The sequence below is a fragment of the Leucoraja erinacea genome, chromosome 18 (genome assembly GCF_028641065.1).
Source record: "Leucoraja erinacea ecotype New England chromosome 18, Leri_hhj_1, whole genome shotgun sequence".
In the NCBI taxonomy this organism is placed as follows: domain Eukaryota; kingdom Metazoa; phylum Chordata; class Chondrichthyes; order Rajiformes; family Rajidae; genus Leucoraja; species Leucoraja erinaceus.
Genome location: NC_073394.1, coordinates 24409363 through 24425313, shown reverse-complemented (window position 1 = coordinate 24425313; position 15951 = coordinate 24409363). Strand labels below are relative to the sequence as shown.

General features: G+C 41.6%; 2 protein-coding genes across 3 annotated transcripts in view; both read right to left on the bottom strand.

Moving 5' to 3' along the window:
* LOC129705813 (tetraspanin-32-like) overlaps window positions 1-4598 on the bottom strand; it is a 54127-nt gene extending 49529 nt beyond the window's left edge. Inside the window, exon 1 of one of the 2 annotated variants that reach the window (XM_055649642.1) lies at window positions 4406-4598. In XM_055649642.1, coding sequence (XP_055505617.1) covers window positions 4406-4471 — 66 coding nt within the window. In that variant the 5' untranslated portion in view covers window positions 4472-4598. The remainder of the gene's footprint in view (window positions 1-4405) is intronic. The other variant, XM_055649641.1, reaches the window with a different exon arrangement.
* The window catches only part of LOC129705811 (potassium voltage-gated channel subfamily C member 1-like), a 176213-nt gene that overhangs the window by 42253 nt on the left and 118009 nt on the right, over window positions 1-15951 (bottom strand). The window lies entirely within an intron of this gene.

Below are 15951 nucleotides of genomic sequence, written 5' to 3'. Positions count from 1 at the left end.
CATGGCTGATCATCCAACTCAGTATCCTATACCTGCCTTTTCTCCATACCCCCTGATCCCTTTAGCCACAAGGGCCACATCTAACTCCCTCTTAAATATAGCCAATGAACTGGCCTCAACTACCTTCTGTGGCAGAGAGTTCAAGAGATTCACCACTCTTTGTGTGAAAAATGTTTTTCTCATCTCGGTCCTAAAGGATTTCTCCTTTATCCTTAAACTGTGACCCCTTGTCCTGGACTTCCCCAACATCGGGAACAATCTTCCTGCATCTAGCCTGTCCAACCGCTTAAGAATTTTGTAAGTTTCTATAAGATCCCAACTCAATCTCCTAAATTCTAACGAGTACAAGCCGAGTCTATCCAGTCTTTCTTTATATGAAAGTCCTGACATCCCAGGAATCAGTCTGGTGAACCTTCTCTGTACTCCCTCCATGGCAAGAATGTCTTTCCTCAGATTTGAAGACCAAAACTGTACACAATACCTGCTCCTCTTGATATCACTGCTTAATATGTTTCTTCCAGCATTTTTCCTTGCTGCATTTTGGGCCAGTTTTTTCACTTTATGACTGTCTATGATTTAGAAGTGGACTGTTCTTACATCTAACGTGGACAAGAAATCATTGCAAATGGAACTGTAATCCTTAAGTTGTCCGACGCAGAGAATCATACAATCAATCTATGGATTGATATGGAGCACGGAAGCAGGCTCTTGCGCTCACATTGTCCATGCTGACCATCTCTAGTAAACGCATTTGCCAGCACTTGGTCCATAGCTTTATATACCTTGCCAATTCAAATGCTTGTCTACATACTTCTTACATGTTGGAAGGGTTTCTCCCTCATCCAGTGCATTCTAGATTTCAACCACACAATGGGTTTAAAACAAATCCTAAAGAGCAGTGCTTGGTAGAAAAGTAGGGTCAGCACAGTGGAACAGCGTTAGAGCTGCTACTTTACAGCGCCGGAGACCCAAGTTTGATCTCGACTATGGCTGCTCTCGTTTTACGGAGTTTGTACGTTCTCTCTGTGATTGCATGAGTTTTCTCCAGGTGCTCCAGTTTCTTCCCACATTCCAAAGACATATAGATTTGTAGGTTAATTAACTTCAGTAAAACTGTCCCTATCGTGTAATTTACTGCTAGTGTACAGAGTATTACTGGTCGGTGCAGACTCGATGGGCTGAAGGTTTGTTTCTGCGCTGTATCTCTAAATTCTAAAGTAAACTTTAAGGTTTAAAGACTTTGATCCAAGTATATATGTGCATGTGGCCTTGGATGCAGAATGAATGAATGAATGAATAAGTTTATTGGCCAAGTATTCACATACAAGGAATTTGCCTTGGTGCTCTGCCTGCAAGTGACAACACGACATACAGTGACAGTTAGGAATGACGCATAAAACATTAAACTTTAATAATAAAGCATTATTGATTAAATATGTGAATTAAATAAAATACCAGAGGAAAAGGAGCTACAGATTTTTGGTTATTGAGTAGAGCTACTAATCGTGGAAAAAAGCTGTTTTATGTATGGCTGTGGCCGTTTGACAGTCCGGAGTCGCCTTCCAGAGGGAAGTGATTCAAAGAGTTTGTGACCAGGGTGAGAGGGGTCATAGATGGTTTTACCTGCTCACTTCCAGGCCTTGCAGTGTACAGTTCATCAATGGAGGGAAGGTTGCAGCCAATAAACTTCTCAGCTGATCGGACGATTCGCTGCAGCCTCCGGATGTCGTGCTTGGTGGCTGGGCCAAACCAGACCATGATGGAGAAGGCGAGGACAGACTCTACGATGGCCGTATTGAATTGGAGCATCATTGCCTGTGGCAGATTGTGTTTCCTCAGCTGCCGCAGGAAGTACATCAGCTGTTGTGTCTTTTTGATTGTGGAATCAATGGTGGCCTTCCATTTAAGGTCCTTGGAGATGATGGTTCCCAGGAACTTAAAAGGGTCTAGTCTTTTTAGACTGGAGTCTCGCTTTAAGTAGGTGTGAAGTGGTGATTGGGGAGGAGTGGGTGTGGAAGGGTCCTGTCTTCGCAGACGGGTCTGGCTGTGTTGGTTGGGGAGGGGGGGGGGGGTAGGGGGTACCAGCGGGTTACGTTTCTGCTTGTCAATCCTGCAGAAGAATTCATTCAGGTTGTTGGTCAGCTGACAATTGTCCAAAGAGCGGGGGGCTTTCCTCTTGTAGCTGGTGATTTCTTGCAGGCCCTTCCAAACTGAAGAAGTCACTAGCTGAGAACTCGCTCCTCAACTTATCAGAGTACCTTTCCTTGGCAGCTCTGATTCCTCTTCTCAGCTTGTACTTTGTCTGCCTGTAGAGGTCTGCATCCCCGCTCCTGTAGACGTCCTCTTTAGACTGTCGGAGCTGTCTGAGTTCTGCAGTGAACCAGGGCTTGGCGTTGTTGAAATAGAATATTGAGCTTGTATTTGTGGTATTTTTGAGATATTCATGGAAAAGCTGGGAATATTCAATCCATCCCCATTGTCTCATGCTGTTGCCAGACAGACCAAGTGGAAAGAATGGTAACTGGATATAACAAATGGAAACGTGTAGGCTAAGCTCCTGTTCCTATTTGTTTGCCAGCTGACTGAAGGGGACCTTTGCTAAAAGTATGATTTAGTAATCATAAAGTATGATTAAGCATAAAATACTTTCCAACGAACACAGAGTGGATGGCAATACATATGCACAGATTATAGTTTTAATTAAGTATTGATGCTGTATAAGGTATTAATCTATTTAATTCCAGCTGTCATTAGATTTTGAACAAGCAACACAAAACGATATATTATTGAACTGACAGACTCATGCAAAAGCTAAGATGGATATTGTGGAACAAAAAGGTTGTACAGCACAGAAATAAGCCCTTTAGCCCACCACGTTAATGTCGACCATTTTGCCCATCTATACATCCCATTTGCCTGCATTAGGTCCGTATCTTTCTATGCCCTGCATATTCAAGTGCATGTCTAAATGCCTCTTAAATGTGGTGATTGTATACGATTCCACCACAATCTCTGTCAGTGCGTTCCAATATCAACCACTCTCCCTGTAAAAATAAATCACCTCAAAAGCGTATTAAAAGTTTTTGCAGGTGGACAAAAAAGCTGGAGAAACTGGAGGCAGCGTCTATGGAGCGAAGGAATAGGTAACGTTTTTGCTGTGCCTTTGTTTTTGATACCCCAACCAGCTGATAAGGATTCCGACTATCTACCCTATATTCTTATAATTTTGTATATCACTATTAGCCTCCTTTGTTCCAGGGAAAACAAGCTCAGCCCAAACAAGCTCAGAAAAAGGATCGGTGACATTTCGAGAAGAAGGCTCCCGACACGAAACGTCACCTATCCTTTTTCTACTGAGGTGCTGCCTGACCCGCTGAGTGACTCCAGCACTTTGTGTGTATATTTGGTATAAATCAGCATCTGCAGTTTCTACAGTGTTTTGTAATGTTGCAGTATAACATCCAACTTTTATATTCAAAGCTCTCACCTATGAAGGCAACCATGCCACGCGTCTTTTTCACTAACTGTCTAACTGCGTTGCCACTTTTAAGGATGGACTTGAACGCCAGAGTCTTTGCGTACATCAATGTGACATTATGACTCTAATTAGAGTTTTAAATAGCAGAGAAACTGGGTGAGGGATGGGTCGGACAAAAGGAATATAAGCAGTCGGTGTAATAGGGCAGTCAGAAGCAGATAAGACTAGATTCAGCGGCTTGGTCTATATAATGTGTTGTTAATGGTTAGTCTATGGAATATGTCTAGCAGATCAGACTGTACAAAAAAACTGAGCCAAAGTTGATGACAGTCAGAAATGACAAGATCTGTTTTAGGCGAAAAAAGAGTGGATTTTCAAAAGTTGGAGAATTGAACATGGAGTATTGAAGGCTGAAATGTGTCCAACCTGAACATGAGGAATTGTTCCTCAAGCTCTCTTCGTGCTTATGATCACACTGCAAGAGGCTGCATACAGCCAGGTTAAAGATTCGCCACCCGATCTCTCCTTTCATCCTGTGAATTTAGAAATAGGGTTGCGGTCAACACTGGCCACCCTGTTCGCGGATAGATAGGCAAGAAGAAGCCATTGCCGAGCCGTGGCCTTTCTCCCAAGGTGAAAGATCCCTGGCTACTAGGTCCACAAGGTTAAAAAAAAGTTAAGATTCATAATTTTAAAGCAATTTAAATACTGAGGAAAATCTACATGTACATCACTAGTACCCCTTTGCTATTCCAGGAGTTCCTATGTTTGCAAAGGAAATAGGTTGAAGTAAAACAAAATTATTAAAGTAAAATAATTAACTTCAATTTTTCGTTGTTTAAACACGACCGTTATTGCTGAACTTCAGAATTAACGGATATTATTCATGCTACCACTACTGCAACTATACATATCTTAAACATTTACCACGACGATGAGACTGATGCCCAGAAGCTGGTATTTAGTGGCTCTGATCAGACAACCGATCCCCATGTTTGCAGCTCCGTTCCCTTCTCGCAAGTTACACAAGGGCGTGGACTGTCCCGTAACCTGTCACTCCGTGATAGCTCGGTCTGACACGGAACAGTCCAGCTCGGCTCGCTTCTGTCGCTGCTATACAAGTGTGAATCCGGATACTTATCCCTTTACATCTACCAAAGTTCTTGCCCGGAAATCCACACAAATAATACATCACACTTGGTCCTCAAATTGGCAAGCTTATATCCTTCTCGGATGCACCAAGAACTATCCTCCCAAGAGTGTTTAATTGTCAAATGTACAGACAATGGAACAATAACTTTCTTACTTGCAGCAGTACAACAGGCCTGTAAATACAATGCACGTATATAGCATGAAACAAACAAAAAATCATTAACGTTTAAAAAAAAAATACCCTTCCCCCAAGTCCTTAGCTCATCCAAATCCATTGTTCCTAATGGAGCATTGTTTTAGTGTTATTGATACGTTGGATATAGTAGTAAAGTCGGGTTGGGATTATTGTGAGTGATAATAACCCATCTTTCCTTTAAGTGTCAGAGCTGATGGGTTCATCCAACTGTAAGATTACCTCAGTTTCTCCTCTCTCCATGGATGCTGCCCGTAACGCTGGGTATTTGCTGCATTCTCTTTGTTTGTTGCCTAACCTGCTGAGTTGCTCCAGCACTTTGTGTCCTTTTGTGTAAACCAACATCAGCAGTTCCTTGTTTCTCATATTAGATTGTTGTTGTTTTTAAAAATTACACCTTTGGATGTCTTTTATTTGGAAGTTTGTTGGTAAGCAAGAGCCGTGATTTGGTGACTAGATGAATTAATGCATCTATGTTGATCATGTGGAGACTGTCAGCTTTATGAAATCCATCTGTGTTACCACAGGCTATTTATATACAATTATATTTTTCTCAAGATGTGATGGTATTATGTTTTCAATGTGCTGTCAGCAGATGGTGCTATTTGCTTCTGATCGCACTTCTAGTTGCAAACAAAATACGCTTGCATTCTGTTTTTTCCTTATTCCCAACATTGCCCCAGGCATGCTGGCTCTTATTCCTCATTCATTTGGTCATTACATTCAGGGAAACATTAAGCGAGAGGTCATTACAATGGTTCAATGGTTTATTTATTGTCACATGGACAGATACAGAGAAATACTTGTTTTTCTCAGCATGCTATCCAGCAAATCATATGATACACAAGTACAATAGATCCTCTTGTGGAGTAATAGAGAGTCGCCACATTCCAGCACTATTTTCAACTTCCAAGTCCCATAAACGTCCAAACTGGGCATAAGGAGATGTGCAATTCATATATACAGTATCTCTCTCATAGGCTCGGTGTCATGGTGGTACTGGATTGATGGAATAGGAGGCAACACGACACTGTCAGCTCCTTCCATTACCATTCCACGCAGCTGCCACGGGCCCACGGTGATCACAGAACCTCAGGGCGCTTTCTCGGGGCGCAGGAGACAAGTTTGGAGGCTTTTCACAGTCGCCCTGGTGAGCATTGACCTGGCCGCAGTCTTGCCCACCCGCTACCAGTTGAGTGACCGTGGGCGAAAATATGAAAGTGAGTAAGTGAAGACTAATCAGTTGGGCAAGGCATCAGAAGACAACCAGCAGATCGCAGACACAACTTTTGAGTTGTCAGCTGAGAAGTGCCACTAAAGGAAGCAGCTTTTCCAATCCCCCGAGTTTACAGCAGCCAATCCACCCGGCAGCATAGGAAGCATTTGCTTCTCAGTGAGATTAAACCATGAGGGCTGCCATTTTGGCAACATTGCAAATCAATGTACTTCTAAACTGAAAAAGACACAAAATGCTGGAGTAACTCAGCGGGTCAGGCAGTATCTCATGGATAGGTGACATTTCAGATCGGGACTCCTTTTCAGACTGAAAATAGGTCCCTAGACCTGAAACATCACCTATCCATGTACTCCAGAGGTGCTGAGTTACTCCAGCATTTTTGTGTCTTTTTTTGTAAACAAGCATCTGCAGTTCCTTGTGCCTCTACTTCTAAACTGAGATCCATACGTGCACACTATTTAAGTTCAACTATCCTGGATGGTCCATATTTCTCTGCCTTACAAGAACACAAAGACCAATTATAAATGCTCCCACTACTCCACATGTCACACTTCATTTCATCAATAAACTCTGAGAATTAAATTTAAGACCATCAGGTCTCTAAGTTATGCAACATATTGACTAACTAAGCTTTCCAGGGAGTAATGAGATTCAATCCAATTAGAGAATAATTAGATGAAATAGTAAAATCAAATTGATTGCCTATCACAATTGAAACTTCTGGGCAGCGTTTAGCAATGGCACTCTCCCTACCTCCTCCATTGTTGCTGGCACCAAAGACCTCATTAGTCTGATTATAATGAAGGTGATTACCATCCTCACTGGATATTGTATCCAGACACAATGGTGCTGATTGCCCTGTGCAGGCAGGTATAATCGCATGGGTCATGTGGTGCACCCAACCATAACAGCTTGAGTATACAGAGATAACTACACTGGCAAAGTTAAACTCTGATTCACAAAGCAATCACATCATACACATATATAGATGGCCAAACATTGTTCCATCCATGCAGATGTAAACTGTTTTGTGAACATCAATATAATCTTGGCCACTGCTCAGTGTCGACACAGTTGACTTATATTAAATCATATAAGTTTAACAACTAGGGAATGGTCCTGAACTATTATCTACCTCACTGGAGACCCTCAGACTATCTTTATTCAGACTTAACTGGACTTTGTCTTGCACTAAACGTTATTCCCTTTATCATGTAGCTGTACACTGTGGATGGCTTGATTGTAATTATGCCTTTCTGCTGACTAGATAGCACGCAACAAAAGCTTTTCACTGTACATCGGTACACGTAACAATAAACTAAACTAAACTAATATTAATGCCATATATGCATGGATGTAACCAAAACAAATACTCACTCTACATGGGAATTATAATACCACCTACTGCTTATGCAAGGATTTCTGGACTGCTTGATATATATACACAAGATAAATACTAATCCATACATTTTAGTTGATTTACCTCAGGGTTGTTTTTTAGGCAAAGTGGATTCAGAGAAAGAGATGACATAAATGGATGGGATTTGAAGGTTTTGTTTCAAGGTTTGTTTATTGTCACATATACCAATTAAGGTACAGTGAAATTTGAGTTGGCACAATATCTTTCACTGCGTATGAGGTGACCACCTGGCAGGCAGCCAGCATTGATCTTAGTGAAGCCCCTGTCCCACTGTATGAGGTAATTCAAGAGTTCTCCCGAGTTTTCACCTGATTCGAACTCGGAGAATGCCCGTAGCGGGTCCGTAGTAGTTCGTGGATGTCTCGTAGCGGCTCGTAATGCTAACGGTAGGTACTCGGGACATCCGGTGAACTCATGACGTTTTTTCATTCATGTAAAAAATGTTTACGAGTAAAAAAATACTTGTGATGGAAAAAAAAACTTTTTACTCGTACGAGTCACTACGAGGTATCCACGAACTCCTACGGACCCGCTACGGACATTCTCCGAGTTCGAATCAGGGGAAAACTTGGGAGAACTCTTGAATTACCTTTTACAGTGGGGCAGGGGCTTAAATACAAGGCTTCCACTGGGTTGAAACAAAAGGCCTCTCAATCTTAGTAACAAGATTGGTCAATATCATCACTGAAACTGGTGGCATTAAAATCCTTTGTACTGACTGCTGGAGTCCTAAGCACAGTACGGTATGTAATCAGTTGCAGCATACAGTAGATGTTGCAGGTTCACATCTCAACTGGGCACAGAGGTTCAGCACAAATCATTACTAGTTTAATAATAGAGAGAATCATGATATTGTAAAATAATTAAATGAGGCATACCGAATCAATGCTGGAATGCCACAAACATTGTCTTGGGCCAAACAAAAAAGGGAGGCGAAAAGTTTTGATCACTGTTAACTGTTGTTGTTCCTGACACGTGGGAGTCATTGTCTGGCTAGTGTTTAATGTCTATCAATAATTGGCCTTGAGAGGGTGGCTTTATTTAACGGCACGCGATTCCATGCCAGAGTATGTGCGATATGCAGTGAAACTTGCAGGAGGTGGCACTCACTTTTACCTGACGCCCTTTTCTTTCTTAGTGGGTTTTAGGAGGTGGATTGGCTGGGGGCATGGTCTGCTAGCTGCTAGCTGTAGTTTCTATACACATGCAGGCTGCTTTATTCTCGAGGCTGTCAAACTTCCTGAATGTCTTGGTGTGCAGTCATGCAGGCAAGTGGAGAATATTTCACCCCACTTTTGATTTGTGCCTTGAAGAAAACTGGAAGGTTGGGGGAAAGGGTTTCAATCTCTCAATGCAAATTTCCTTGTCTCCAAGGTGCTCTGGTAACCACAATATTTCGATCTGGTCCAAGTATCATTCTAGGATATATCTGTAATGTATAGGGCTAATGGGATTGCATTCCAACATATGTTTTTTTTTCATTGATGCCAATGGAATTAAAGCTTATTCATGATCCACAGTGGCACATTACAACAAATGATCTCTTGATGTAAAAGACAGTTGCTTTTACATCAACCTTGGACGCAGGCTCTAATGAGGATTGGAGCCTTATGATCTTGTCAGATTGCAAATTGAATATCATCAAGTATGTTTTTGATTTGTGCCACTTGATAACACAATTGAAGATATCTTCCATCTCTCTGCTGATGATTGAAGATGGAATAATGGAGCAGCCATGAGGCTGAATGGATTTATTCACACTGAGACATTTTTCACATTGTCAGATAGAATCCCAAGTTGAAACCACCCTGGGGCATCTAGGTTAGAGTTGCAGCCAGTTTGAGAGCTCACATCATCACCACGTTTGGTCTGTGGGACTTTATGATCAGAACTATTAGATTCTTACTGATATCACGTGGAAAGAATTCCATTAGTGAACTCTGGTTACTCTGATGTCCGGGACTTGAGATAAAGACTGAGGTAACACATAAACTCACAGTTACTGAAGTACACAGTTACCAAGCCATGTGCTGAGATCCACTATGGTTGAGGTTGTCCATGTATCTTCCTCCTCTTTTGCTCTTAGCTGCTTTCAATGGGACAGTGCTATAATTGACTTTGCCACATTTGTGTCAGTGAGTGAAAATAAGCTGGCTTCCCATTTTAGATGCTAAATACTGTCCTGGCTATAAACGCAGATATGTACATCTTGCAGAAACAGGTCCAACCATAACGCTGGCTACATCTGAGTCATCTACCACTACGTGTTTCCAATACTGACATGAAAAATAACCAGGAAGAACCATTATTTCAGCAAGGAATTCCTGAAATAATCACTTCATTACATTAACGAGGACACCTGAATCCCATACATTCCAGAAAGTTACGACATTTCCATAATAGAAGAGACAATAGCACATCAACACCCGATTGTTGATGGTTTTCATTTTAAATGTTGAAAGATAAACAGCTTCATTATAATGAGATGCAACATAAGCCCCACAGTTCAATTAATTTCTAAAAATAGAACCGGAATATATTTTGGTGCTAATAAAGAGCCCGGTCGAAGTCTCTGTACAGAGTGGGAGGTGACTGAATTTTGATCAAAGGCAGAATCATTCGCTCTCGCACAACAGTGACGGGAGCTACGAAAGAGAGAGTAGTGAGGATCTAACAACAGCTGGCACACATAACTCTCAGGAATTGTCAGCATAATGTACCTCTGCAGAACTGCTGCTGTTATAAATGGCATGGAGGGAGAATGGGAGATTTTCCGAACCCCGCTGGGAATCAACAGCATAGAGAGGGGCAGTTAAAGGTTAAGTTAACCGTAATGATTGACAGAGGCTTTAAATATTATACAAGACCTGGAAGAGTTAAAAATTGCAACTGATTTGATACTTATTTATTGATAGCTACTTATAGATCAACTGAACAACATGGATGGAGAGGAATGCTGATAGCAGAGCCACAGAGACCTTGTACCTCCCTGGCTGTGGCTGCAGTGCCCTCCTCAAGGTATTATTTAAGCTACGTCCTGTAGAATGGCCTTTTGAGTGAGATGCTGAGAAGACTGCCAGGACCCTAGGATCCAATTCACTTGCAGAGGAGTAAAAAATGGGGAAATAATCTCATCGGCAGAAATGTTGGCATGGAAACTTCAACAGTCTGTAGTAAAGAGTGTTCCTGCTGTGTCAATGGAACGATAATAGCAACTTAATTAAATAATTAATAGCAGTTAAAGGCTGTAAAATTCTAGTTCAACCAGTACATGTCTTGACAGGAAACAATAATTTAATATCAGTTAAAATATAAATCATATTTAAGAAATGATTACTTACCAAAGGCCTGATTCAGATTATGTTACTCTGTCAGCGTTCAAATGAATGAGATCTAATCATTGTTTCTCAAATCTTTCAACTTGTCTAATGCATACCATAATCTGTTCTCTATGAGACTAAAATCATTTTAAACAATTACAGCAGTCAGGTAACCCTGCCCTGCTCTTTCCAACATAACTTTAGGGTGGGGTAGACTTTAAATGCTGTAATCACATTTACTCGAGAGATAAAACACAAAGTGCTGGAGGAACTCAGTGGGTCAGGGGGCATCTGGGGAGGGATTGAACAGACAATGTTTTGGGTCTGGACCCTTTCTCATACTGGGAGATATGAGGCCTTAGAAAGGGGTCTTGAGAATTTCATCAGCTCTCAATGACAGCCCTGCATTCTGCCATGAATAACCATTCATTTTGAATGGGAACAGCGAGCTGGAGATTTCAGACTGTCAAACACTCAAAGTCCAGCTCAGTGGAGTTGATATACATCACATTCTAAAGCTGTTAACTCGCCTGAAAGAAGATCCACACTGCAGTCTTTCATTTGTAATTTCTCTGGATGGAACTCCCCTTTCACCACAGAAATTTAAAAAAATGAGGTCTATATTGATTTGCAGATGTATAGAAACCGCCAATATCTATACAGATCCACACAGATTGGGGCATGGGTTATGTTCTTGAGAACTGTTTGTAACCCTAACAGTTCACACGTTGGAGAGGCAGCAGTGAACAGAGCTCTCACATAACAGAAGATGCTTTCAGAGATGCTATCTTCACAAGGATGTTATCTCGATAGGAAAGATGCTCAAATGGAGACTTTTGACTTTTGAGATGCAGCACGGAAACAGCCCCTTTGGCCCACCATGTCCGTGCCAACCAGCAATCACCCCGTACACTCGCATTATCCTGCACACCAAGGTCATAAGGTCAGAGGGACAATTTACAATTTTACCGAAGCCAATTCATCAACAAACCTGTACATCTGTGTATCTGGGAGTGTGGGAGGAAACCGGAGTACCCGGAGAAAACCCATGCAATCACCGGGAGAACATAAAACTCCATTTAGACAACACCCGTAGTGAGTATCGAGCCGCGATCTCTGGTGCTGTATGGCAGCAACACTACCGCTGCACTACTGTGCCACCCAGGACATGTGAAATACAGATGCAGCAACAGATAACCGAGCTGCCCCAGGACAGAAGACGCCTACAGGGAGGAACAGAGAGCCAAGAGAAGCATTTTAAATCTTGACTTACCATTCTTAATAATAAACCTGATATTAATAAATTTATCCCAAGTCTATCTCGATCTAATAATGATTATCTTTGAAAGGATTTTACTGCAGACAAGGTTTTAAATGCCAGTGATGGTTCAAAAAGGATACTGCTGGTGGCCCAGATGACATGTCTCTCAGTAGGTAACTAAAATGTATTCTTCCTGGGTTCGAAGTGGCAAAATTCCAGCTAGTGTTAAGGAAAGTCACCTAGAGCCTTGCAGCAGCCGACAAATCCACCCTGCTGTGCTCATTTGTATGTACGGACATTCATCAACTGGGGTTTAGCTGTATAATATATACTGTATGTATAAATAAACCCTCTGAATTAAGGCTTTAATTCAGTAGCTTCATATGGACCTACTTTATAAGCGGCAGCACAATAGAGGGCATTATCTGCTGCTACATCTGTATGTCACACAGCTCCATTTGAGCAGCTGCCTGTTGAGATAGCATCCCTCAGAAGTAGTAGTGTTGTTAGCTCAGCAGATTCACCAGTCGTCCACTTAACTTGCCTTCCTCGATTTGTTAAATCAGACATCATTCATTTCTCAGAGGAAAATAATGTATCAAACTCAGTGGGAATCAAATCACTAATGTCTGGTAGATTGACACAATACTTTTACAACTTCGTGGCAAAGATAGATTGTCACTGTTTATGCGAACAGTAAACAAATGCTGTGTTAGTCATGGTCTAAGAAGCAGAAATATTTGGGCCAAGTAACTTCCACGCAATAGTTATCTCCAAATGGAGACCATCAGGCTATTAAACACAACAATGAATAAGCTCTGAGCTCTGAGCTGCAAAATATTATATTATTATTGTTATTTATTGAACTTTTTCATTTTTTTCCTCTTCCCCCGTTATGTACTATGTTTACATATTCGCATATTCTGTTGTGCTGCAACAAGTAAGAATTTCATTGTCCCATACGGGACATATGACAATAAAACACTCTTGACTCTTGTCTCTTGATCTACGCACCCCCACCTGATGGCAATACCATTGGTGAATTCCCACCACCTACAATTTCTCAGGCAATGGGGGTAGCCTTTACTTACACTTTATACTTTAGAGATACAGTGTGGAAATAGGCCCTTCCATTAACCGAGTCTGTGCCGACCAGCGATCTCCCTGTACAATAGTACTATCCTACACACTATTTACGATTTTTACCAAAGCCAATTCATCTACAAACCTGTACGTCTTTGGAATGTGGGAGGAAACCAGAGCACCCGGCGAAAACCTTGCAGTCAAAGGTTTCACAGGTTTCACAGGTCTTTTATTGTCACATGTACCAATTAAGGTACAGTGAATTACCCTACAGCCATACGAAAAAAAAACCCAACAAGACACACAACTACATAAAAGTTAACATAAACATCCATCAAAGTAGGTTTTATGTAGATGATGTCCATCAGCAACTCACCAAAGCTTCTCTGAAGCCCCCAGTTCAACCCCCAGTTGAACACAGCCTTGATAACCCACAGGACTAAGGAAGGGGAGTCTGTATCCAAGTCCATAACACTCTGATTTGTAAGTATATTATTGTGGCTTTGTGGCCATGTCAAAAACCAGGACCATTCTTTCCAGTAGTGCTGTGGGGGAGGAGGGGGGGGGGGTAACAGTAGCATAAGGACTATAGTAGCCAGAGGCTCACTTCCATTGTCTCAATATGAACTAGGAATGGACAATGACTTCTGGCCTTGTCAGAAATTCATGGATCCAACATCTTAATCAAAGTGTTTAAGAAGGAACTCCAGATGCTGGAAAATCGAAGGTACACAAAAAAGCTGGAGAAACTCAGCGGGTGCACAGTCTGAAGAAGGGTTTCGGCCCAAAACGTTGCCTATTCCCTTCGCTCCATAGATGCTGCTGCACCCGCTGAGTTTCTCCAGCTTTTCTGTGTATCTTAATCAAAGTGTTTTTCTTATTCCTATAGTCTGCATTTGTGCATGATTTAAGATTGAGCATAAAGCAAAATCTGTTGTTCACAAAGTCCTACTTGATTTCTGCTCCTTATTTCTTTTCCACACTGATGCAACATTTTCCTCTATTAGAAGTCACATTACTTGACCTAGTTTTTCTACTGCATGGTTTGAATGCTTTAGGCATGCTAATCTGGTACTGCAGGGAACAGTGGTACTGCATGAAACTCAAGGCTTACAGTTTGTTGTGCATCTCACATACACAACCTGATTATCTCTACATGTGCCTGGAACATGGTTCAAACAAATGCAGCAAGTGACCCTCTCACGAACAATTGCTTATGACTACATGTTGAATACTTTGTAAAAGTTTTTCAAAAGCAACTTTTTATACCAATGAATTCATCCCTGCTGGAACAAAATCCTAAAGCATTTAGTTAGAGCCATTTTGGCTCAGTTTTGGATCCTGGTGCTCCGCATACGTTAGAGGGCAGCCTGATGATGGGAATATAGGTGGCAAGACATTGAGCATGAGTGGCCTGCTCGCAGAGCAAGAGGACATTTAGTGAAAGCTAACAGGAGGCTGAAGAAGAAACTGAACACAGCCAACTCCATGTTCTCTACTGATGCTGCCTGACCCGCAGAGTTACTCCAGCACTTGGTGTTCTTTTTGACTGAAATCACATCTGATTTCTGCTGCAGGTGGACGATGGTGCGGGAGGAGTCATAGAGTCATAAAGTGATACAGTGTGGAAACAGGCCCTTTGGCCCAACTCGCCAACACCGGCAACAATGTCCCAGCTACACTAGTCCCACTTGCCCGCGCTTGGTCCATATCCCTCCAAACCTCTATGGGTCGGGACCCTTTGTCTTGTGGTGTCTTCCTGCATTATAATTTTGATAGTGATAGAGGAAAGTAATGGATTTAATTGTGAGTTGATGTAATGCATGGATCAGTTCTTCAGTGGCAAGGCAGCCATAATTGAGCCAGATAGCTTGTGTTAAAGGCCGTTCCTTTATGATACCATAAAATGTAGACACAAGGGACTGCAAATGCTGGTTTACAAAAAAGACACAAAGTGGCTGGAGCAACTCAACGGACCAGCAGGGTGACATTTTAGTGTCTGAAGAAGGATACCGACATGAAAGGTCACCTGTTCATGTCCTTTAGAGATGCTACTTGCCCACCTAGTCACCTCAACACCTTGTCTTTTCTTGATACCATAAATCTTGACTGAATCAAACTAGAATATAACATTAGTTTGCAACACAAAAATCGAGAAAATAGTGATCACAATTGTCAATTGAACCTGGCATCATGGAAATGCCTGCTCTTCTGGCAAAGCTATTTCCTTTCTGTGCCTGTTGGGCTGTTACAAGGCAGAATACTGCGTAGATAATTTTCTTTCAACGGAGTGCACTAGCGATATTAAAAGGGCAAAGTGACCATTATCTCACTCCCTGCACCTGTCATGTCTGCTAAATATCATTCAATGACTATACTCTAAAAGCATCAAGACTGTAACCTGCAATACCTTTCATTGTTTTAATTCTGAAGGTCCTTCACGTAGTTAATGGCGATCTGATCACATGTGAAGATTATATCTATCCAGGAGAGTGGATGATTCAGAGAAGGCTGTTTAGAAACTATTTAAAAAGTTGGGGCAAATAAGTAAAACAAATGAATGATTATTTTAGAATTTTTTCAGGGCTCAGGGAACACCGGACTTATGCTGTTTTTTTCCTCAAGGTTAAATGGATGGGGTGAATCTATTATGATGTAAGTCATACATTAGGCGTGATCGAGGCATTTTGACCTTTTTTTGTAACATGCTTGGCATACTTTAAAATAATTTCAGGGTGACATTTCTAATTTCCACAGTGGTGATGTTGTGATCTCCAAGGACGTAGAACTGCATTGTTGGCACAGTA